Here is a 26,325-nt window from a genome sequence, read left to right as displayed (position 1 = left end):
ATGCATGGTGATTAACTTAACAATAAAAAAGATACATAAACACTCTAACTGAACTGTAATAGGCCAAAAAAATTCCAGTTGTGTTAGTTATATACATTGTTATTAATTACTACATATGCATTAAACTATTTAGAAAATATAATCTACATTTCATAATTTTTAGTCAGTCCTCAACCTTGATTTTTCTCCTTTTGCCTCAGTCACTACCCACCAATGATAAGCATTTGTATTCTTAATTACCGCTATTTCACTTTTAGCAAGCTATTAAATTGTGGGGGAAAAAAAGCCTGTAGCATTTCTCACCATCATGTTTATTAAGACCAGTTCGGGACTGCATAAGGGGAGAATTATATTTCCTATGCAAGCAGGTGGGTATGTAGGATTGTAAAAAGAGAGCCTCAATGAATGCGTCCCTATGAGTAGGAACAGATCATTATAACAGATGATGTGGGCAGACATCCCACTGACATTTAGTACAGCTTAACACAGCCAGAATGGAATAAAACTTAATAGTGGTCAAGGTGGAGAGAAGGGACAAGTAGTAATAAAATAAGTGCAGCACATCCTGAGGTGATTTTCTGTTTCTCCTTTCAATGAAAGCAGCACCATAAGGAAAAAAGTGTCATAAGTCTGTTATAGTTACCTGAGCAGTCAGTGGCACTGGGGGAAGATGTCTATCTAATTATGCGCATCTTTCCTTGATAAGTTTTTTCCCTTATAACTTTAACAGTTGCCTATTGTCAAAACGGTTGTTATTAAGAAAAAAAAGAATTAAAATTTCTTCAACATGTCATTAGCATCTTTAAAATATTTTAAAATGACACCTGCCAAGCTCAGAATATTCTCATTTTTAAATCCTTATGCAAATACAACAATAAAAGAAACTAAGCCATAAATGTGTGTTTACAGAGTTGAAATTTCAAATAAAAATTATATGAAAACCTTAGTATATTATAGTATATTTTTAATGCTACTGTAGTCACTAATCAGAGTAAGTTAAAAAAAAAAAGGGAACCAGGATAATTATTTTGGGGTATATACTTCCTTGGGCTTTCTAGAATATTCCTAGAGAAAATACATTTAAAAATTCAGGAATTTTTCCTTATGTAGGCATTTGTTTCATTCTGAGGCTGTAAAATGCTTAAAGATAAGAACCAAACTTCCTATCCTAATCTTACATCTAGAAGAAGAGATTGGACAAATAGGTTCAACATCTTAGGGTCCATAGTTTCAGGGACTTGGCAGAATTATATCACAGAAGATTAATCTAAATTGAACTGGGATGGTTGCAAAATATAATGTTTTCACAAACCACATCCTTTCACCTTTTTTTGTGAAAACTCAACAATTTTGAATTCTCCAAATCTGTCCCCATTTTCCAGGTATTGTGTCATTTCGCCTTAGTCCACATCAAAAACCTCAGAAAACATTAAACTTAGTGTTAGTTCGACAGTTTTAAAAAAATAGTTCTTTTCTATTTTCCTTGGTCAAGTTTCAAAATGAAGAAAATCAAATACTTACAAAAGAGAAAGAAAGAGGGCAAAAAATGGCTGTTAAACAAAAATCTATGAAGGAGATGGGCTAAAAAGGAATGCTAACTACATGTGACTGCATACGGTACTAAGAAGCTTAGATAAGAGTAACTCCATTCTATTTTAGAAAAACAGAATTCTGAGGATTTAATCAGATAAAGAAGGAACAATGAAGATAGTATCATATCTTAGCATCAGAAGCCATTAATAATCTTCGCAAAGTGGGCAAAATGATAGCCTACATGCATTTGAGAACTTCAGTACTCTTCATAAATACCATAATCCTGATTTTCTTTAATTTAAAAATAACCAAAGAATGTCCACTGATTGGCTTTATCATTACCTTTTTCCTGTGATAGACCCATATAATGTTATTCTATGATTATGACTGTATACAAGAAAATCATCAGATACCTGAATTGTGTCACCACCTGGAGGTGCACAGATTTACCAGATGAATTAAAACCTAATTGCTCCATGACTCAAAGTGGGATTTTGTTTACATGTATTAACATTGTATCCTCAAGTGGCCATGTAAGAGATAAAAAATAATAATAATAATGATAGTACTGTGACAAATGAGATTCGCAAGATACTCTAAGAAGCGAGACTCTCCCACGATTAAAAATATTATTAGCATTTTCATGCTACCAGGGTACTAAACCTTTTTAAAGCAGGTATTTACAAAAACATCTGGTGGATAGTTATGTCTGTATTGTGTTCTTTCTCCTAAGTTCTGCTGAAATGATCTGTTGTCTAGGAAAGAGTTTGTGTCACAAGCATGGGAATAATTGGGGAGAGAACAACTGTATAAGAGTGCAAAGACCAAGATATGAGGTAGCAGAAGACAGGTTAAAGAGAAGGCAGTTTAAAGTAATGATGTGTTGATGGAAGTATTTGTAGACCTCAAGATTGTGCTTGTAATGCGTTTAAGAGCAGTAGCCTTTTTTAATCACAAAAGAGACTTCACTCAATGTCTCAAGGGATAAAGATTTTAGAGAAAGATCTTACTTTCCTGAAGCATTTGCTACGGAATGAAACAGGAAAAGAGTGTTTTAAAACAATAAGACACTGCGAGATAAAGATTTCAATAAATGATAGAATAGGAGTATATCAAATACCCTAAATAGGGAGGCTGGGGAATGGGCATCATTTTATAGTGGGAAAAAAATTAATTGCATGATGGGGAAATATTTTCCTTTGCCAAAATCATTTCCTATTTTAGAAACATCTAGAAATCAAGAGGTTCCTTAAAATATTTTAGTTTTACTTTGAAAGGTCCTCAGCTACTCTTTACCAAGAATACTTCTCTTGGAGAAGCAGATCAGACATTACTTTCATGCTAGAACACCGTTGTTTTTGTTTTCCTTATTTAGTTTAGAGTCTAATGATATGACATTATAAATTTTTATCTAAAATGGATCAAGCAGAGATACTAGTTCACTGTAAAAATAATCATTAAAAAACAGGAACTATCACAAACCAATGAAATATATGTTTAAAAAGTTTTATATGTATGCCTTCTGAAATGATAGACTGATATAAAATTATCAAAATGTGATTAACATTTTGTGAATCAAAATGTGATTAACATTTCCTAATTGTTCTATCCTAAAGTGATGTGTCATTTACAATTTCTATGGAAACATTCAAATATTGTTCCAAATTTCTTTAGCAAAAGATTTAGTATCTGTTTCAAATTCCAGATAAAGTAACAAACTCAATTTGATGGGCTCTGCCGAATTACTGCTCATTTTGTTTCCAGGAGTGCTTATGATCTTGATTTATTTGATATAATTAACCAGGGCTAAGAGACTAGGGTCTATGTCTAATTACTTATGGGAATTCGGCATAGCTTATTATTTCTGGACCACATCTTCTCCTTCTACCAAGGAAGAAAAAGTTGGACGAACTTAGCTCTAAAGTCTATTTTTTATATTATTTTATCGATCACAGGGTTCTAATTCACTACTACTCTACCAAAGTGTTGGTCTGTGATGAGGTCAGGAGCTTGTACTAGTATGCAATCCACCAAACTGCTTCCTTCATCAAGAAAGTACTGCAGTGAAAAAGTATGTCAGCTGAATTAAAGTGGGTTTAGCAAGCTCCTTATCTCATTAAGGACTTCAGCAGTTCAAAAAATGGTCTGAGGGCCCTACAGTCCTAATACATTCTATTCCTGCTCACTCAAATGAATATCTTCAAGTATACCCAAAAGTTTTTACAATGATGCAAACATTAGTACTCCTCAGTCTTACAGCAATTGAGAAGAGTAAAATAATTTGCAGGTTTCATAAGTAGACCCCTCAGCCCCACAGTTGGTTTTTCCTTAAATAATTAAGAGACTATACGTTACATTTAGCCTCCCAAGACAGGGGCTCAAGCCAAAGAGGCTTGAATTAACCACAGCTATGGTTCTTGTGACTACATCTAAAACTGACCCTGACCAAAAAAAAAAAAAGAAAACAAACAAAAAACCCCAAGTGTCTTTATGAGTTTTCAAACTGAAACAAGTTATTTAAATAGATAACATGGCGTTCACAGGAGAGTTAAAATCATTGGGGTATACTGCTTTCTCTTATTAAGATCCAGAGAGTACAGAAGAACAAGTAACGAGTGTGCATAGACCGACGAAATATTTAAAATATGAATGTCCTAGAAAATTTAGAGCAGTATATACATGCACTGAATACACAAGCCTAATAATGAAGTACAAAACAATCTATCATTTTCAGAAGTTCCTATTTGTGGAAATTACAGTCCAGTGAATCTGTATATTCTTTCATTAACATAGTCTCAAAATTTAAAAGAAGAAACATACCCCTATCTTATTTTATTATATAATCATGCTCTTTAAGTCAGATACAACAGAATATTTTAAGCATATGTTTTAAGTATTAAATATTTACCCAAGAAAAGAAGGGGGGAGGAAAATTGGGATTCGTTCTCAGGGTAAAAATTACTATCTATATAAGTGGATGACATTTTCATTGTTCAGGTGCTTCAAGGCATCCATTTGGTCAAAGGCAGCTGCTTATATAAATAACGGTGGAGCTCTTCAGCTACGCATTTTTAAATTTGGATGTTTCAAACTAAGGGCAAATTTTATCAGAATGTGTGTAAATTATTTATCCATTGATTCATTTCGCAAATATCGACCCCTGACAACAACGCTTTCTCTTTCCCCCTTTTTCAGCTATTTGCTTGCCGAATAATTTTTTTCTCTCTTCAAACACATATACCACATTTCTACATACATTACTTCATTTTAAATGTCTTTTAGTGCTTCTGAGTCTGACTGATGTGAGATGTTATTTTGAACATGCCAAAGCATCTAAACGGCCCCGGTCTTTTCTTTTCAGCCCGCATTCCTTGGTAAGTGGCAGAGCTTCCCACTTATCAGTCACTCAAAGTGACTGTAGCTGTCACTTGTGTACAAAGCGCAATCAGTTTGGAAGCGGAGACACCAGCATTTTTCTTCTCAGCTTGAAGCAAACACGTTTTGACTGCTAGTCATTCAATTTTAAAGCATCCTCAATTAGGGGCGGATGAAGATATAAAGAAAACACATCTTCAACATCTCCACCAGGCAACAGAAAAATTTTATTGTTATCTCTTGATTTACCTCACGGCAGCACCATCCCTCCTCTTCTGGCTGCATGACACGGGTGCTCATGACAACACACCCTCTATCATGGAAAGACTGCAATAATATATTATACTAACACTCTGGGAAACCTCTGCTGGAGCCTGTTTATGTTTTCTTTTGCTCTCTGCACTACTTGCTTCACCCCACAAAAAATTCAAATAATTTATTTTAAAATTAAAACAAAATGATCTTTCAGACTCACTTGGCTTATGAGTGGACAACTTTTCATTCAATGAAAACAAGAAAGCCAGTTGCCTAATGAGAATAAAGAGGAGGAGACTTAGCCAGAGAAGGAACTATGGGAGAAAGAAAACAAAATTAGAAGGGTAAAGGAAATGACCAGTGGCTATGTCAGATGGTCAAGCAGCAGGTGTAGACACAGTTGCTGGCAAAGTAGTGGAAAGGAATACAGAGGTAGAGAGGGAGTAAAAACATGTATTCAGAATTAGATGGTGGTTATGGTAGAAGAAAGGAAATTTAAATATATATTTTGGCAATGAACAGAAAATGAAGGGAAACAATGATTCAAAAAGATGTATAGAAACCTGAGTATACATATGCACACATATATTCACACAGTGTATACACCTATATTAATATAAATCTCTAGTTAAATATGTGTATGATATCAACATTAGCTCATTACTTTACCTCTTTTAGCAAACATATGTGCATGCTATGAAAGTTCATTAGTTCACCTCTTCTCATTTCCTATTTAGGTATAACAAGATTGCCGACATCAGATAATTCTTTTTAAAGACATTTATTGATTTCCCCCATTTATAAAAGAGCACTCTCTTACCTGGTTTATTATAGAAAGCAAAACCGAATTGCTTTTTTAAAAAATCCTACCACATTTGCCAGTTTCATAGGTTTAACTCAGTTTGATAAGATCAATTACTCTTATTTTTTGGGGATTATCTGAATTAAATCATCCTTTGCTACTCTAATAAGGAGAGAGAGGAAGAAGGTGCCTTTTAAGTTTACATAGTACTCAACTGTCAGGATCTCAGATTTTCTCTCTCTCTCTCTCTCTCTCTCTCTCTCTCTCTCTCTCACACACACACACACACACACACACACACACACACACATGCTCTTCAGTTCCACGGTCTGTAAGATGGAGATAATGTCATAACCTATCTGAATTCTTGTGATAATTATATGAAATGACCTCTGCAAAGTGCCAAGTACTTAATGAGCAATGGGCTGCTCCTTCTCACCAGTATAATACAAAGTACAAAATGATTTTGCAAACCATATACAGCACTAGGAAATATTGGTTACCTATTTTTGATGGCTCCCTAAACACCTATTTCAATTCCTTGAGAAAATTTTCATCTTACTATTACATGTACTACAGAGTGGGTAATGTGCCCAAACTTTATTCATTAATCCATCCAATAAATATTTTAAAGTTCTTATTATATGCCAGGAGCTATTATATGTACTTTGGGTATAGCAGTGAGCAAGACAGATCAAATCTTTGACTCCACAGAACTTATTGCCAGGTGTGTATTGTGGTACAATATGGGGTACAACAAAACCAAGGTACATATAAGGGGGTGATAAGGGCTCTGAAGAAAAGCAAGCAGGACAAGTGATCAGAGATGACTAGGGGATGCAAGGATTATTTTGGACCGGGTTGTCAGAGCTGCCCTACCCCAACCCCCTCCCTCACCCCGAGGAGGATGGCATTTGAAGAGAGACCTGAATGAAATGAGGGTCTGAGTTATGTGATGAACTAAAGAAAGCATTCCAGGCCATAAGAAAGACAAATAAAAATGTACTGATGCTAGAACATTCTTGGCATATTCCCTGAAACCAGGAAGGACAGGTTTCTAGGGCAGAAGGAATGAGGGAGACAGTTCAAGAGATTGGCATTTAAGTATAGCCCAATAGACTAACATAAGGAGAGTGAATTTATTTTAAATGACATGATTTTGAGCATGGTTACAGCATAATTAAATTTAAAAGATCACACTAGCAGCTATGTGAAATGTCTACTTAGGGGGTTAACAGAGGAAGTTGGATCACCAACTCGGTGAGGAGGCTACTATGGGACCCTAGGTGAGAAATGATGGTGAGTCAGGGTAAGAGAAGTTGGTCAATTGATAGATTGAGGATAAAAACTAGTGTTGATGGATTAGGTGTGAGGTATAAAAGAATGAAAGGATTTAAGGATAGTTCCTAGGTTTTGGTGACAGCAACTAGGCATATGGTCTCATACTCATAGTTGGATAAACTGGAAAATAATGAGTTTTTGGAAACATAATTAAAGGTTCTACTTTCAAAATGTGAAATTTGGGTCCTTACTAGTCATGTATTTAAATAGGCTGAGTAGGCAGTTGGATGTTTGACTCTGAGGGTTAGGAGAGAGATCAAGGATGGAAAGATACATTTTCAAGTATTATCTTTAAAATAGTACATAAAATGATTAGATGAGATCATTTAGGAAGTAAGTCAGATGATTGAGAACTATAGCAAGTTAGCCTTTGAAGGATGTGGAAGAAGCCACCGAAAAGAGACTGAGGATGGAGAATAAAAAGTTTTTTGTTTTTGCTTTTTTTGTTTTTTCTAAAGCCGACTGTGGTCTTTTGGAGGCCAACTGAAGAGTGTTACACGAAAGTGGGAGTAATCAACTTTATCAAATGCTGCCATGTGACTGAGGATTTACCACTTCTAGAATACTCATTGCAGAAGAAGCAATTCCAGTTTTTCTGTTTGCTTCTCCTTCAAGGGAAAACTAGCATCATAAAGTTATCCTTAATGTTCTATTTGCCTTCCTTATTTTATTTGACTGTTAGTCTTTCTTTTCTAAAGAAAAACAGAGCCAAACACACACACACACACACACACACACACACACAGTAAAAAAGTCAGTTTATTTTTGTCTATAAGTTACATAAAAATTTACCAGTTTTTCAAAATAAGTCAATCAGAGAAAGTCAATTATATGATTTCACTCATATGTGGAATTTAAGAAACAAAACAGAGGATCATAGGGGAAGGGAGGGAAAAATAAAATAAGATGAAATCAGAGAGGGAAACAAACCATAAGAAACTCTTTTTTTTTATTATTATCATTTTTTTACTATGGTATGTTAATCACCATACATTACATCATTAGTTTTTGATGTAGTGTTCCATGATTCATTGTTTGAGTATAACACCCAGTGCTCCATTCAGTATGTGCCCTCTTTAATACCCATCACCAGGCTGACCCATCCCCCCCTTCCCTCTAGAACCCTCAGTTTGTTTCTCAGAGTCCATAGTCTCTCCCTATGATTAAGAGTTTCTTATGCGGAGACGAACCATAAGAAACTCTTAATCATAGGAAACAAACTGAGGGTTGCTGGAGGGGGGCGGGGTGGGGGGAATGAGGTAACTGGGTGATAGACATTAAGGAGGGCACTTGATGTAATGAGCACTGGGTATTATATACAACTGATGAATCACTGAACTCTAACATTGAAATTAGTGATAACACTGTATGTTAATTAATTGAATTTGAATAAAATAAAACTTAAAAAATTTTACTAGCTTTTAAGTAGAAATTAGTCCTTGAGCTAGAGAACTGAACCAAATTTGCCATGTGCTGGGAATGCCTGGAATGTAAGTCTTGACTCATGATGTAACTACTCTTCACAGAACAATTAATTTTATGTTAACACTCTGTTAATTTCATTGGCATCTAATTTTCTTCCTGTTTGTCAACTCTATTCAAAGACAGGAGATAGAAATTCTTTCTAAAGGCTCTGTGAGCAACTCCCTACTACAGCATTTATTTTACCACATTAATGAATGTGTAAACTAAGGTAAAATAGATTCATTTTAGGCCAACATATTGACTTCTGGCCTATATTTCCAAATCTGTTGTTGTTAACTTGCTTTGTTTTGTTTCCCACTATTTGATTATTATATTCCCAGGGTTTTATCTAAGCCCTGATGGGCCTTGTTTTGTTAACTGATAAGATATGGAGTACAGAGCAGTGAAGAACAGTGTTCCACTTTTTCCACAGGTAATGTTGTTTGGGAAAAGAATGAAAAGTCATGGGAAAGACTGTTGTCAGTCTGCTTTCTGAGCCAGTCTCAGTGATTCCATAATGGCCATACTGGATCAAATGAACCCGGGCTTCACTTCAGAAATCATACTGCAAAGATGAGAGAAAGAAGCAGCACAGAAATGGCACAGAAATAAAATAGAAAAAGGAAAACAAAAAGGAAGATTATTTGAGATTCCACATAAAAGATGAGAAAAAAACATCTCCTTCCATGAAATGCATTGTTTGTTTTTAGTGAAAAGCCCAAGTCAGGATAAATGCATTCCAGAAACAGATTACAGCTTCCAAAAACTGTTGTCAAAATTACTTCAGCAGAGTCATCAAATACAGTTACTTTAACCAGGGTCTCAGTAATGATATTAAAGAGTTTAAAATATCAGGGCCATAGTTTAAAATTCTACATAAAATTTGTATTGTTTGATAAATCTATCAAAAAGAGAAAAAGGATGGTGATATTCTCCATGTCTATGTTCCTTGGAAACACCAAGGAAACTAGAAAAAATACATTTACAAATCGTAGAACTGTGAAGTTTGGTTTTGGAGCCTCAAGCTGTTCCTTTCTGCCATTAACTCATTGTCTTTACAAGGACTCCTTCATTCCCACATACTGGTTACTGTGACTTGAATATTTAAAGATAAATTTAAGAATAATAAATAAATATTTTAGAAAGAAAGAGAAAAGAAAAGAAACAAAGAAGGAAGGAAAGAAGGAAAGAAGGATGGATTTTTTTTAAATGACGTCCTGATTTCCAATCCAGGGTGACAGACTGATCATGTGCATTTATTGCATTTTTTTCCTGAGATACTACTGAAATGATAAAAACAGACAAATTTAAAATCATGTATCACATAAAACAGTAAAGAATAAGAGATTTACACAGGCAAGAAATTTGACTAGAGTTCTGGAAGATGAAAATTGTAGAATGTTAACTAAAAGTGGGTGAAACAAACTAGAGTGTACATGGAACGAGTTAAGCAGAAATGGGGTTTAACTTGCCCTCAAAACCACCAGAAAGTCTTGGGACTTGAAAGTCCAGGTATGAGAGAGAGCATGAGTGAGACCTGGATTAGAAACAATGGTATTAGTTAAAAGTGGCTCCATCAGTTCACCTCTACCCCAGTTACAGCACACAATTTCAACAGAAATTGAAGAGTCTGGGAAAACTTAAGATAGTTAGCATGAACATTGGAATTCCAGAACAAAGACTTCTGTATCTATACATGTAATGTATGGCCAGCTTCTTGTTCTCACTAAAGCTGTGTTCACGTGTTGATAAACCTCATTCATAGTCACAGCTCCCAATCTAGTTTTTCTTATATTGCTTTTAAATCTGAATGGTAACTAATGATTTTTTAAAATTTGAGCAGAACTTTAAGCTGAAAGAGAAACATCAAGATAAGCAAGCAGGTGAAAAATGGGGGAAAAGAAAATTTAAGGAAATGAGAATTTAACTTTTTAAAAACACCAAGTTTCAATTCAATGAGAAATGACAAGAACAGGATTAAACAAGAATAGGATAACCTGAAAACAGAATTATCAGGGAGCAAGAAGAAGCTTGTGGAAATGTAAAAGGTAATTTCTCAAAGATTCAATTAAACACTTCAGAAGATAAATTTCAGGCAATCCCCTAGGAAGAAGAATCAAGAAGCAGAGGTAAAAATATGAACAATAAGTAACATATTTATTAGTCCAGAGAAAGAAAATAAAATATCTGTGTCACAGAAGATGCAACAAGAACTGGAAAATAAGGAGATAAATGGGCAAAGAAAAAAAAAACAAGAATTTCTCAGAGCAAAAAACCCACAACTCTTTAGACTAAAAGATTCATGGAATTTACAAAATAATAAATGAATAATATCTGTATACATTCCAGTGAAATGTCACAGTAATTACAAGATACTTAAAAACTTTCAGAAAGGAGAAAAATTGGTCATCACCAACAACAAAAGTCAGATCAACATCATATTTCTTGTTGATGTTAGAAGATGATGAATCAATGGATTTGAAATGTAAGGAAAATGATTTCCAGCTTAGAATTTCATTTGCAGCCAAACTATCAATCAAGTAGAGAGCTTAAATAGAATATTATTACACATACGTATATTTAGAATGTTTTTATCCCAGACCCTTTATATCCTGCATCCCCACACTGCTCCTTTTCTTTCAGGAAGTTTCTTGATGTGGTTCTAGAGCAAAATAAGGAGATAAACCAAGGAGGACAATATAGGAAACAGTGATTCCAACTCTGAAGAATTATAAATGGACATCCCAGAATGTTGGCTGGACCAACTGATCTAAATGAAAGCAGGGCAGACAGCTAAGAAGCAGTTATCAAGAAAAGCGGTGTTCTGGACATCTGATTTATTCTTGAGAATTTATGAAGTTAGAAAGCAAATCACATGAGTAACATGAGGGGAAAAAAAAAGAAAAGAAAAGGCAATTGGAAAGTTACCCGAAAAGGAAATACGGAATATCCCTTTAAGACTATCCAAGAAACAATACGAAGATTTGTATTTTAATGTAAGCACCATTTTTTAAATTTTATTATGTTATGTTAATCACCATACATTACAACCTTAGTTTTTGATGTAGTGTTTCATGATTGTTTGCGTATAACACCTAGTGCTCCATTCAATATATGCCCTCTTTAATACCCATCACCAGGTTAACCCACCCCCCCAACCCCCTCCCCTCTAGAACCCTCAATTTGTTTCTCAGAGTCCATAGTCTCTCTCTCATGGTTCGTCTCCCCCTCCAATGTCCCCCCCCCTACATTTTTGCCTTCCTACTATCTTCTTTTTTTTTTTAAACATATAATGTATTATTTGTTTCAGAGGTACAGGTCTGTGATTCAACAGTCTTAACACAATTCACAGCGCTCACCATAGCACATACCCTCCCCAATGTCTTTCATCCAGCCACCCCATCCCTCCCACCCCCCACCACTCCAGCAACCCTCAGTTTTTTTCCTGAGATTAAGAATTCCCCAATCAGTGAGATCAAATGATACATGTCTTTCTCTGATTGACTTATTTCGCTTGGCATAATACCCTCTAGTTCCATCCACGTCATTGCAAATGGCAAGATTTCATTCCTTTTGATGGCTGCACACACACACACATACACACCACATCTTCCTTATCCATTCATCTGTCAATGGACATCTTGGCTCTTTCCACAGTTTGGCTATTGTGGACATTGCTGCTATAAACATTGGGGTGCATGTACCCCTTCAGATCCTTACATTTGTATCCTTGGGGTAAATACCCAGTAGGTAAGCACCATTTTTTAAATTTTCACCTTTTAAGATTAACCATTAGGTAAAGCACAGCAGGTACGTGTGTATACATACATACCTACACACACACACACACACACACACACACACACACACACACACACGTATTATATATATTTAGAGTAGACATACAGGTAACAGAAATTGGCAATTGGGAATAAGAGAAAAGAGATTCCATCCTCATCTGACGAGGCAAGTGTGAAGAGACTATTTATAATTGATTGACAAAGAAAAGAGGTGTAAGTAAATTATTTAAAGCTTAGAAATACCTATTGGAAGAATTTAAATGACTTTTGTAACTACACTATAAGGCGAGGGAGGGGATTGGGGGGGATGTCAGGGTGGAGATACGAGAATTCAGCAAATCTTCATTTCTAAGTTAATGAAATTTAGAAAGTTGATAAGTCATAAACAGCATTATAGTTATATTTTTATATACTTAGTGAATACTAAGAAGTTATTAAAAATGAAAACAAAAGATTTTAAAGTGGCTCCTTCTGAGTAAAAGGTTTGGGCACAGTATACAGAGGAGCTTATAGAGGATTTGGTTCTGGATAGTTGCTTTCCTTATTCTCTTGTACACTTAGCCATGTGACATGTTATATCAGTAAAAATTAAACTGTATATGCATATCAATCAATCTGTACCTTTATCTACGGAGACAGGCTTATCTAGACAGTGAAATAATATGAATGATGAAAATTCCATCATTAGGTAATTGCCGGCAGATGTATTAAAAATGCTTTAAGGATTTTAAAGTGTCTCTCTCTGAGTAAAAGGACAGAGCTTCAGGTAGCATTCTTGATCTTCTAGGAGAGGTCACCTATCTTCTCAAATGGATCTTCTACTTCCATTAAGTACAAGGAAGAGCAGGAAGTCACCCTTCAAGCTACTTCTTTGTATCTCCTCCATATTTTGTCCTCCAATAATCTAACTGAAAGCCTAGAACTGTATCCTGTCCAGTTGTTGTATATTTTATTTCCTACAGCAAAACATTAGTCAGAGCTCAAGGAGTTAATGCATTTCCTTCTCAGGTTGAAATGCTACCTTAATTGCATGGTGTTTATTCTTGGCATTTCCAGTCTCCTAAAGAGACAAGGTTACTTTGCAATCTCTTTGTCCTCATGTATGTGTGTGGAGTCTTGTTGAGGGGGGGTAAAATGCTTCCAACTTACCACACTCAGAGAAAGAAATCATAAATCAGCAGGTCAGTCAGGTACTATTATTTCACCTTTCACGTTATTATGTTTTCAATACAATATTTCAATGGATTTTGTTCTGCATAATAATTTATCAAGAATTACCAAAACTCTTAATGAGCTCAGAGAACTTTGGCTCCAATAAAATGAAACCTTTATCACAAATTGGTTGAGCCCATGACTGCAACTTAATCATTCAATTGTACATAAGTCAAGTTATATTTTTATTTTGTTGGAATAAGTTCCCAGGAAAGAAAACTCATTTTAAAACTTTGGGCCATTAAGCCTTAAATGGTAGAATGTCGGTGAAATAAAAATGAACTGGGCCAAGACTTGGGAGAAACTTGGAACCCAGCCATTGTTCTACAAGTAACAACTTCGATGACATTGGGAAAATCTTCTAACCTTACTTGGTTTCAGTTTACAAATGTCAAAATGAGAGATAGGTCTAAATAAAGGCTTTCTAAAAATCTCTTGTAGTTCTAAAATCATATGAATTGTTGGAACACTGAACTTACAGTGTTCAGTGACTACTGCCATGTATATTATATTCTTTTTTTCCTAGAAATTCTCCTCTTGCTGGAAATACTCATTAAATTGTTCGTCATCAGAAATACAGAAGGAACAAGTTTTTCTCTCCTAATGACCTAGGCAAAAAATTTTCAGCATTGTGTGCTCACTACATGTCAGGTATGATTCCATTTAATCCTCAAACTAAGCCAGTGTCAGTTATTATAATTCCCATTTAATAGATGGGAATAATGAAACCAGAGGGATTAAGCAATTTTCCTAAGTTCACACAGCAGATGAGGTGTGAACATGCAGAGACTGAATTCAGGTATGTCTAATTCCAGAGAACCTGCTCTCTATCTTTATTTTTAATCATTTAATACAATTAAAATTGTATTTCATACAGTTAAACATAGTCCTATACCACCTGAAGAGCCAAGCTCTTCCCTATATACCATGGAATATGCACTGGCCAGTTAAGAATACAAAGGAACAGAGATTTGTCCTTTGCTCTACCCTTGGCTCTAGACAGAATCACTGACCCAAAGCTACTACTAGTCCTGCAAATGTATACCTTATGAATCGGAAACAATGACAGGTGATTGTTAAGTACCAAATCTTTGCCCCCAAGAGAACATAATGGACAACAAACAATTGAAACAATTTGTCAGAAGGGAAAATGCAACAGACTTGTGAAATCGCTTAGGAAAATTCAAACACTGAACTTTCAGTATGGGAATCCTGAGAAATACACATTTTAAAAGAAGTAAAACATCTTTAAAATTTCCCTTAAAAATATCTGAAGTGGATTTCATATTAGAGCATGTTATTGGACTGACCCTATTAGAAGATGCTAATAAGAACACAAAATTCCATTAAGTATTATTGAAAAAAGGTAAAAAAAAAAAAAAATTTAAACTAGGACATGCTTCCCCCTCTCACTCCCAAAGCTATAGAAACCCTGTCCCATACAAAGCTTCAAGATAAAAGGAACTTGAGTCTCCAGGGACATTCAGTTTGTTGCCATAATGGAAGCTGAGTAGAGGTCATTCATTCATTTACTTTAAAAGGTTTTAGTAACAGTGAATGAGGTCAAGAAGAACCGTTGGTTTAGGATCATTATTGGAAACATAAACCACCACCTAGCTATCCCTATTAGAAACAGGTTGATTTAATGTAAAAAAGAGATTAGTCAGAAAATAAAATTGCTAAAAGATGGGCAATGTAGCGTAAGCAAAAGATTTAAAGAAAAAAAGGTTATTTTTTTAAAAATGTAGATATTTTTCTCTGAAATATCTATAAATTTCATCTCACATATTAATGTGCATTAAGAGTTAGCTAGGTACAGTAAGCAGGAATGCAAAAATATCCTACTTTTTTAAGGACAATAAAGAAAAATATTAAAGGAAAACACTGCTGAATGGGAGAAAAAGAAGTCGAACTTCTTGGTGTTGCTAAAATTGAGAGTCTCATAAAGAAACAGACAAGTTCTTGTGGGCAGATGAGATATTTTCTGGTATTATGACATGATTTTATTTGTAAAATGTACTGATTTATGATGTTAGAAAGAATAACAGAAAACTTTTTTGTTTCTTCTTTTAATCTAATGAGTTATGTGAATCAACCTAGAAGACTATAACTCTACATAAAGTCTTTGCAAGGAAGTAATGTAGATTGAGTTCTCAATCCAATTAGAATCATGCAATTAGAGCTAAGGTTGCATTTCTAAAGAGAGAAAAACTGTTCATATAGAATTGATCCTAAGTGATTGAATAAAATTGGTGAATTTGCTAATTCTTATGGCATTTTCTCTTTGAATATATAACTACAGAGTAAAACCTACTACCACTTTTTCATCTGGAGTTGAAAGAAGATAGAAATAATAGGCCAAGAGAAATTTTAAGTAACTTGGGTCATTAGAATATGTGAATGTTTGTGCATACACAAACTTGTTCATACACTTTTTTTTTAATCGAATGACACATACTTCAAATGTAATAAAGATGTCTAAATTAACCTCTCCTTTAAAGAGAACTCAGTAAAAGAATGAGAGAAATGTTGGGGAACATCATCCTCTTGTCATTTAACACAGCCATCAAGTGTGGAAATTTGTCCTGCTCTCTTACCCCGTCAATCTAATCCATCTAGCAGATCTGTCTACCCACCTAATGCTTTGCATGCCTTTACCAACTTTTGGGGCAAGCGTGTATTTATAATTGAAACCAAAAGCTTAAAGGCAGTCTTAATTGTGGGTCGAATAACATTGCAGCCCACTATTCTACCGATAAAGAAACTGGAATGCATTGTTTTCTAAAGCTCAAAGAGACAATGGTATAAAACATGTAAGAAAATACAATCAGGATGAACAATGTAAGTTGGTGTTTATTTCTTCAAGGTCTTTAGCTCCATATTTAAGAAAGATAAGGGAAGTAGATCAATTCAAATTTTACTATGTAAGTATTTGCAGATATCAAGTAAATTTATTCTATTGTAAATTCTCATGTAAGCACTGATTATGTGTGCATTGACAAAAATAAGTTTTATAATACTATTTGTTGTGAATCTGATTTGCCTTCCACGATAGCAGATTTGATTTTTACCCTTCTTCTTCCTTGTCAGATGCTGCCAAGGAAAAGGAGGAAGGGGAAAGAAGAAAAGCGAGAGAAAACATTCTCAAAAAGAAATGTGGCAAGGATTTACATGAGCAAAAAAAAGGGATCTGTTCCACATTTTTAATCTTCTTTCTCTACACATGCCCCTATAGCGGTCCTTCCCATAACTAAACAATCTCTCAATAGACTAATTTAAATATATTGTGACTTTCATCACTATTAAGTATTTGTAAGACTGCCCCAAATCAACAATTTATAAAATAGACTTTAGAAGTATGCTTTTAGTTAATAAATACATTAAAAGCTGTGTAAATGAATTCCTTTCAGATTGTCAGTCTTGCTCAGTACTTAATTTTTGCTTGAAACATTTCCTACTTCCCATATTAATATATGTATATGTATATATATATATATGGCCATAACTGCTTTATTATCTTAGATTTTCAATTAAAAACATTTTAAATGTAGATAACCTGGTGCCATCAATTAAAACTATATTCAAAGTTAGCATATTTAGACTGAACATGAAATCGAACAAACAATTTTTTGTATTTTTTTTTTTTTAAGTAGGTTCCACGCCTAGCATGGAGCCCAACAAGGGCTCAAACTCACAACGGTGAGATCAACAGCTGAGCGGAGATCAAGAGTCCAAAGCTCAACTGACTGAGCCACCCAGGCACCTCCCCAATGAACAGTTTTAAACCACTAAATTTAATAAACCACATTCCAGATATGAACAGATGGTTAACATCACATTAGGATTTGCTGCTCATAATTACAGTTAAGGAGAGCAACGAATCCTGGTTGGATCATCTCACTGATGTTTCTCTGTCTCCCTGAAGCTATGACTAGCTCACTAAAATGTCAGGTGGACCAAGAATGAGCAAACCCTGATTGGGCTATATAATCCAGGGTAAAGAAATTAAGTATACCTGTCCCAATTAGGTAAAATGGGATAAACTTTGCTGGCAATGAAGTCTAAACATGATTAAATACACAAATGAAATAACGTAGACATGTTTGCTTCTGTCATTTATGATATTTATACTGAAAAAATATGCTGGATTCTCAAGATAGAATTTCAAAAGAATGATGAATTTTTCCTCTCTAACATCTGCTTCGAGAAGACAATGTTGCAGAAGGTGGATTCATAGCTCCATGAATTAGATTCCTTTTCTTGCTGGCAATAGCAAGTATGTATTGAGCACCTACTGTGTGCCTTGATACTCTATCCATGATTTCATTAAGTCCTCATAAATCTCTTATGAAATAGGTACTTTCGGAAAGAGAATTTTCAGAAGGGGAAAAATTTTTGTCAAAATTCACGCCCCAGCAAGTGGTGAAGACAGGACAACCCTGAAAACCCACTTTTTCCTTTTGTTATCAACATAGCTGCTTTCTTCCATCTTCATTGATGCTCCTCATCATCACACATTTCCATTTAAGCAAAAGATGCAGGTTATAGAGCCCTCACTCTTGGTCTCTCCAGGCAACATGAAGGGTGAAATTCTACTTGAACACCAAATCATTATCTTCCCTAACCTCAACCCTTTTGACACGTGGCTCTTGAGCATATAGTAAAACTGTCTTCTCTGCCATGGCTCTCTAACAAAACTTGCTGTACCTTTTTGCTTTGGTTCCCCTGCACATCCCTCACTGAGAACACTCACGGTCACATTTTAAACATTAAAGAAAGAGAAAATGAAACCTTCCTAGCGTTTCTCGGCAATAATTTCCTTTTTGCATAGGATGAAAATGACTGTCAGCTTGCTCAGATCGAAGCTCCCTGACAGTAGGGGCCCACGCCAGTCACCATTTGCAAGATTCTCATGGCATAGGAGGAAATACGGCAGGAATTAAGTAAGCCAAAAATAATTCTTATTTTGGAGGTTATTCCAGTTAGCTCATCTAAAAATTAGACTATAGATAGACAGATGATAGATAGATAGATAGATAGATAGATAGATAGATAGATAGATATTTTTTTAATTGGAAGTATGCATGAAATGATGATTTCTGACCTGGATCTGTTGCTGAAGCAAATTGATTTTGTGTTGTTGCTGCAGAAGCTGCTGCTGTTGTCTTGCAATCTGTGGAGAAATTGCACATGAAAAATTTAAAAGTATATTGTAGTCCCAGGGGGATATTACCAATGTTCTGTTGCTCCAGGTTTGATTTGACACTGATTAAGATGATGAAAATAGATGTGCCTGTGCCCCTACAGTACCAGCAATTCATCCGTAAGTAGGATCAAACAAGATATTTAGTTTTCGGAACAGTTTCTTTTGGCCTAAAACAAATGAAGCCTAAGACACTCCAACAGTGATCCAATCCAGTATGAAACGGTAGAGTGTCAGAAATCTCTCTTCCTTCCTGGCAATACGTTAAGAAGGTACGGCCTCTGGCATTTTTATCTCTTTTCTACAAAAGAAACTATTGCATCAACAGGGTACCCTGTGCTACCCTGGGAGTTTGCACTGTGGAGGCTGTATTCCTCACTGAGGTTTCAGTATTTGTTTTTGTTTTTTTGTGAATACTGCCCTCATTTTTGCCTCCCACAAACCGCTGAACAGCCAATTCCTCAGTGCACTCCATCACGGTTTCAGCTCCCATTCTCCACTAAAATGATTTGTAATAAAAGTCGCCAATCTCATTTTTAAAAATTTTTTAAGGTTTATTTGTTTATTTTGGGGGGGTAGAGTGAGGGGGGAGTGAGAGGGAGAGCATGGAGCCCAACACAGGGCTTGATCTCAAGACCGTGAGATCATGACCTGAGCCGAAATCAAGAGTCAAAGGCTTAACTGACTGAGCCACCCAGGCACCCCTCATTTTTTCAATTCTAATGTGTTTTTTAGATTTCACCTTTTGTCCTTTCATCAAAATTCAACACTCAAGTTCTCTCCCTTGATCCTGAACTTTCTTCCTTGGCTTCCAGGACAGTACATTTTCCTGGTTTTGCTCTACCCTCAAGTCTGTTCCTTCTCAGTTACCTTCAACTGCTCTGTCTAGCCCTTCAATGTCGTAGTTGTATCCCTACTCCTGAATGTATGCCAAGTACTTATGAATTTGTTTCTCTCACTTCTGCCTTTGCTTTCAGTTTCAGACCCATTTTTCCAATGACATTCTCAAAGGTACTTCATATTCAACAAGTTCAAAACTAAATTCAATTATGGTTATTTTCATGTTTTCATTTTATCTTAGGGACAGGGTTTAAAAAATCCATTTTTTTCCCCGAAGAAAGGTAGATGGTAGGAAAAGGAATATCATTCTTTTCCTTAAATCTGGTCCTTTCCTCCCACATGTCAATATTTCAGCTAATAAATCTTTTTATTAGCACTTAAGCATTTATCAAGAAACTGACCACCTCACACCCCTCCACACTTCCTCCCGTTCCAAGCCACTGTTCTCTCTTGCTGGGTTATTATAATAGTCTCCTATTGCTCTTTCTGCTTCTGCCTTTGCTCCCTACAGCCTATAATATGCCAGTATCTAGAAAGATCCTTTTATTATTTTTTTAATTTTTTTTAAAGATTTTATTTATTTGTTAACAGAGAGAGAGAGAGAGAGAGCAAGAGAGGGAACACAAGCAGGGAGAGTGGGAGAGGGAGAAGCAGGCTTCCCGCTGAGCAGGGAGCCTGATGTGGGGCTCGATCCCAGGACCCTGGGACCATGACCTGACCCGAAGGCAGATGCTTAACAACTGAGCCACCCAGGCACCCTAGAAAGATCCTTTTAAAATATAAGTTGTGTCATGTTACTCATATTTTTAAAACCCTCTGTCTCACTCAGAGCAGAAGGCAGTGTGTCCATACGATGCCTGCAAGACCCTGTATGATTTCGCCTCCTGCTACCTCTCTGGTTTCACCTTCTCCTCTGTCTCCCTTTGTTACTCCACTCTCGCCACTCTCCTCTCCTGTCTCTTGAAGACGCTAAGGATGTTCCTATCTCCCAAGGATGTACCTGCTTCTGGGCCTCTGCACTTGCTTCCCCCTCCATCTGGAACCCTCTATGCCTAGATAACTGACTGCTCATTCCCTCACCTCCTGCAAGTCTCTGCTCAAATATCCCTCTGTCAATGAGGTCTTCCCTGAGCACCCATTTTAAAAGAGCCTCTCTCTCCATCTGGCACCCTCTAATTCTCTCCTTTATTTATATCCCTTATCAACATCTTATTTGTTTACTATCTTTTCCTAATGAGAATTCAATACATTAGGAATTTTTGTCTGTTTTATTCTTTGCTATATCCCAGTAACTAGAATAGAATGTGGCATCAAATTGGTGCTCAATAGATATTTATTGAATGAAAAAATGTAGAATGGAGCTCAGAGTCCAGTGGAAAGGCTGGTCAATGAACAGATTCATTAGCATCTCTAAGGGCTATAATAGGAATATTAGAGTGCCCAGAGTAGGGACACCCTACAATGAGTAGGGAGTTTTAGGAGGAGGGTCAGAAAAGGAGTTCTCAAGAGAAGATATACCTAACCTGAATCTTAAGGAATAAGTATTAAATGCCCTTCAGAGATTTTCCTGTGTCCTGATGAAAAGATCAGTGACTACAAGAGTGGTAATTACGCATGCCAGCACTGCATGGTAGAGAAGATCTAGGGGAGTAAAATAGGCTCTAGAAACCTGACCTGAAGCTTTCACAAAGGATCTTCTCTCAGGCTTTGTAGGCATCATTGTTTAGCATCTTTCCAACACAGGAGAGAAATTCTGGAAGAACCTAATGATTTCTAAAATTCCAAGGATAATGTCAGAAAAAGTAAAAAATTCTAGAATCCTTTGATGATATGTGGGGATGGGCCAGAATGTGAAAGAGAAGAGGACTTTGCTCTCTATTAGTGATTGCTCTGAGTTTTCAGGACAAATATGCCCTTAGACCCACCAAAGTAGTGATTCTCTACAAAGAAATATCCCCATTTGACCTACAGTTTCAGAAGCTCCTAGAATTTTCTAGAATTCAGATGTTTGAAAGCATTGAGAATTATGAACAAGAAAAGAGCAGTGTTTTTCAAGACTGTCACAGATGAGCATTCTGAACTCTTATCATGGTGGTAAAGCAAGAGAAATATGGGCCATATTCAAGAACAGGTCAAATATATCTTTAAGAAAAATGATGAAGTATTTCATTAAACGTGAAAGCATCATCTTTCAAGCAGAGATGAACCACCAAGTAGGGAGGAGTAAACTGAAAGGGGGTCACTGCAAATGTAATCTGAGTATTTCTTCTTTCAACTCTGCTAGCTTACATTTTGAAAATTGTTAAGGTTTTGCAGGGATGTGTGGACACTTACCCCTGACTAAATAATGGTCTTCTTCCATTTGGGACGGTGAATGGACAGAGCCCAGAATATGGGATGGCAAAAGGGAGTTAGCCCCAGAAGAGATGTATCATGTCTGTATATAAATTCACCCTATGGCACCCTCTTTCTTCCCTTACCTTTGCTACCAATTTTAAGTAATAGTTCTTATACATGGCCTCCATTTTCCTACTACACATTTGTCAATTCTTATGCCTTATTTCTACTACTAAAGCTCCAGAGAAGCCAGAGTCTTAAAAGGCCAACAGTGAGAAACTAAATGACAAATCTAGTAGCTTTGTTCTTCTGGAACTGTTCATTTTCTTTTATTTACCAGCTATATGCCAGTATCTCCCAAGGATCTACCCTTAGTCCCTTTCCATTTTCTAATGATATCACCATATTCTAATGTAGGGCTTACAAACCTACCATTCCCTCATGAAACACTCTGGCCCCAGATATTAATATGGCTGCCTCTTGTATGTCATTTAGATCTGAGTTCAATTGCCAGGTCCAACCACCCAATCTAAGAAACATTGCTTTGCCATACCAATCAATATTTATTAAATAACTCTAATTACATTTCATCAAATAACTTATCACTGTCTAAAATCATTTTGTAAATTTCTCTTTTCCTTTGTTAATCATCTCTCTATTTCCACTAGAATTTAGGGGCTCTATCTTACTGGTTAATTGATGAAGCCTCAGAAGTTAGCACAGTGCCTGGCACATAAGAAGCACTTGATTATTATTTGTTGAATAAATGAATGAAACTTACCTACCCCAGTGGTTTAAACCACCATCTCTATGTAAATAAACTAAGAAATTTAGTTCAGCCCTCTTTTCCAAACCGTCGATTGGTATTTCTAGCTGTTTTTTACGTACCTCCAGCTGGACAACCTGACAAGAGCTCTAATTAAACACAATAAAACCACCTGTTATTCCAAATTTGCCCTCCTGACTTGACCCATCACCCAGGCTCAACATCTTTCCTCATTCTTTTGCCCAAAGAATTCAACTAATCATAATTTTCCCACCTGTTTATTCTTTTCTTCTCTTTTTCTGTGGTCATTTAGTTTAGATTCTAAACTATCTAGTTTAGATTCTCACTCCTTATTGAAGTTATTATAATAGGCATCTGACTAAACTTCCTGGGCCATAATTAATTTACTTCATTTGTTAAATCCTACTTATTCTTCAAAGCTCATACCAAACACCTGTTGAATGAATTCTTTCATGGTGTCCCTGACTGGAAATGTTCTTTTGACACGCCATGATTCTGTTTGGTACTTCTCTCATGACCTATCAGAATTTCACCTTGGTTATAATTACTTCGATGTTACATACCACTAAAGTAGTTGATAAGCTTTATCAGATCAAAGTGTTTTTGTTTGTTTGCTTCTTTTGTATTTTGTTTTTTTATTTATTTATGTGAGGTGGGAAGAAAGACTTTATTAATCTTTGTGTGCCTAGGAGAGTGTCCTATAAATAGCAGGCAAAACCATGTCTAAGGAAATTGTGTCCCTGGCTCCTACTCACCTGTTCTTGTTGCTGTTTGGCCAACTCCATTTGCTGGCGTTGTTTCTCGATCTGAGATGCAGCCAGTTTCTTCTGCTCATCATGGGCAGCCAGTAGCTGCTCTCGCAGACTGGTCAGCTGATTGATCATACCCATGAGCTGCCTCTCCTTCTCAGCTAGGCTTTCGGGAGTCCCTGAAAATAACATGGCAATAAAACATATAAGAAAAGGGAAATGAGAAGAGTGATTATTCAGTGACAATGATTCTGTTGTACGGATAACACACAAACATAGGCTTACTTTCTTTCAGATTTTTTAACTCCACAGTGAAAAGCGATGGGTATTTCCCCCTTACAAAATATCAGAATGAACAAATATTTTGATTGTTTTTTATGTATGACAAGTAATAATCCATAGTTTTTAACTTTACAAGCAAATCAAAAAATGGTGAGGTGAGCATCTACTATTTTAATGTTCTATGCTGGGATCTGACGAAAAATAAAAAGAAGCCTAAAGCACAGCTCCTTGCCCTAAGTAGTTTTTAATCAAATTAAGGAGGCAAGACAAAACATGAACATTTAATAACCATAATTATTAGGAGATCAAGTTATTATTATCAGTAATATGATTCTTTTTCAAAAAAAGAATCTTGAAGAATTAGAACCAAGGAATTCTACATTAAAAAGGGAAAAAAATCTATTAGCCAATCAAATTTTAGACAGTTTTCTCATATGCCACTCAGAGGCTTTCTTCAAAAATAGAATATAACTAGCAGGGAAAATATTCAAGATTGAGAATATAAATTCAGGCTATCATGAAATTATGAAATATGGTTGAAAAACTAAGAGATCACATTATAGTCACCAAAGATTATAGTTAAATTCAGCCCTTGGAGAAGAAGTCGCAGCAGTCATTTATGATAAATAATATGCTCAGGACATTTAAAACATGCTATGAATCTTCTTTGTTAGGTTAAAATACTTATTTGGTACACCAAAAATGTGAGAAGTTCACTGAAATAGGAACAATATCACTTTTAATTGTTCTTTTAAAATTCACCGGATAGACAAGACCCCTATGGTAAAGCACTCACAGCAGGAGAGAACATACTTTTTAATTACAATTTTCACTTTAATATAAGACACTAAGCACTATTTTAATAATGCATTTGCCACCTGTATATGTAATTAGATGGAAGGATCTGTTATAACACAGTCACCCTTCCCCATCCCACTGTATTTCTCTCTAACAATTTATGCTGAAAAAGCATGTGCTTTTTAGGAACTAGTAGCTATAGTTAGTGGCTTATAATTTTCACTGGCCCATTTGGAATGGAAATAAAGTTTCTAATGTAATTTAGATAGGCTAGAGAATAAATATCTAGAAAAGAAATTATGCGTGAATAAAAGTCAAGAATCATGCAATGTATTATTATGAATACCTAGCATTATTCAGGGCAGGTGCCCAATAAATTATTGCTAATAATTTACTATACTTCAGATATTTGGATTCAATTGAACAGAAGAACACTTATTCTAAGAATAACAACAATATGATTGTTGCAATTAAAATTCTAATAATAAATAATCTAAATATATACTGGGAAGATTTTAAAGAAAATATCAAGTGATGGTACAATGTACATCTTCACACATCATTAGTAACCACATTTCTAGCAATACATACTAAGAAAAGTAATACATATCAGGCCTTGTAATCCTCATTATCTTCAAAAGGATAGTTTCACTTATAAAAATCTAGCCCATGGGCACCTGGGTGACTCAGTCAATTAAGCATCCAACTCTTGATTTTGGCTTAGGTCATGATCTCAGCGTTGCAAGATTGATTGCGCCCTGTGTCAGGCTCTGTGCTGGGTGTGGAGCCTGCTTAAGATTCTCTCTCTCCCTCTCCCCTAGTCCCTTACCCTTCTTCCTCCCTCTTTAAAAAAAAAAAATCTTCTTTATCCATTCATCTGTCGATGGATATCTTGGCTCTTTCCATAGTTGGCTATTGTGGACATTGCTGCTATAAACATCGGGGTGCACGTACCCCTTCGGATCACTACATTTGTATCTTTTGGGTAAATACCCAGTAGTGCAATTGCTGAGTCATATGGTAGCTCTATTTTCAACTTTTTGAGGAACCTCCATACTGTTTTCAAGAGTGGCTGCCCCAGCTTGCATTCCCACCAACAGTGTAAAAAGCTTTTGCACAGCAAAAGAAACAGTCAACAAAACCAAAAGACAACCGACAGAATGGGAGAAGATATTTGCTAATGACATATCAGATAAATGGCTAGTATTCAAAATCTATAAAGAACTTATCAAACTCAACACCCAAAGAACAAATAATCCAATCAAGAAATGGGCAGAAGACATGAACAGACATTTTTCCAAAGAAGACATCCAAATGGCCAACAGACACATGAAAAAGTGCTCAACATCGCTCAGCATCAGGGAAATCCAAATCAAAACCTCAATGAGATACCACCCCACACCAGTCAGAATGGCTAAAATTAACAAGTCAGGAAATGACAGATGTAGGCGGGGATGTGGAGAAAGGGGAACCCTGAGCGCTGTGAATTGTGTAAGACTGATGAATCACAGACCTGTACCTCTGAAACAAATAATACATTATATGTT

The 26,325-nt window shown here is 35.8% G+C and overlaps 1 protein-coding gene across 9 annotated transcripts in view; it reads right to left on the bottom strand.

The window, feature by feature from the left end:
• The window catches only part of SOX5 (SRY-box transcription factor 5), a 1,011,837-nt gene that overhangs the window by 182,795 nt on the left and 802,717 nt on the right, over window positions 1-26,325 (bottom strand). For 7 of the 9 annotated variants that reach the window (XM_073877852.1, XM_073877855.1, XM_073877854.1 and 4 more), the window contains 2 exons: window positions 23,705-23,877; window positions 18,887-18,955 (listed from right to left, as the gene is read on the bottom strand). In XM_073877852.1, the coding sequence (XP_073733953.1) occupies window positions 18,887-18,955; window positions 23,705-23,877 (242 nt within the window). Of the gene's footprint in view, window positions 1-18,886; window positions 18,956-21,499; window positions 21,593-23,704; window positions 23,878-26,325 lie in introns of those variants that run through there. The other 2 variants (XM_073877857.1, XM_025879801.2) reach the window with 1 other exon arrangement.

This window comes from Callorhinus ursinus, unplaced genomic scaffold (assembly GCF_003265705.2).
Source record: "Callorhinus ursinus isolate GAN/ISIS: 27379988/994484 unplaced genomic scaffold, GSC_fseal_2.0 scaffold27, whole genome shotgun sequence".
Lineage (NCBI taxonomy): Eukaryota > Metazoa > Chordata > Mammalia > Carnivora > Otariidae > Callorhinus > Callorhinus ursinus.
This window is presented reverse-complemented; position numbering and strand designations above follow the sequence as displayed.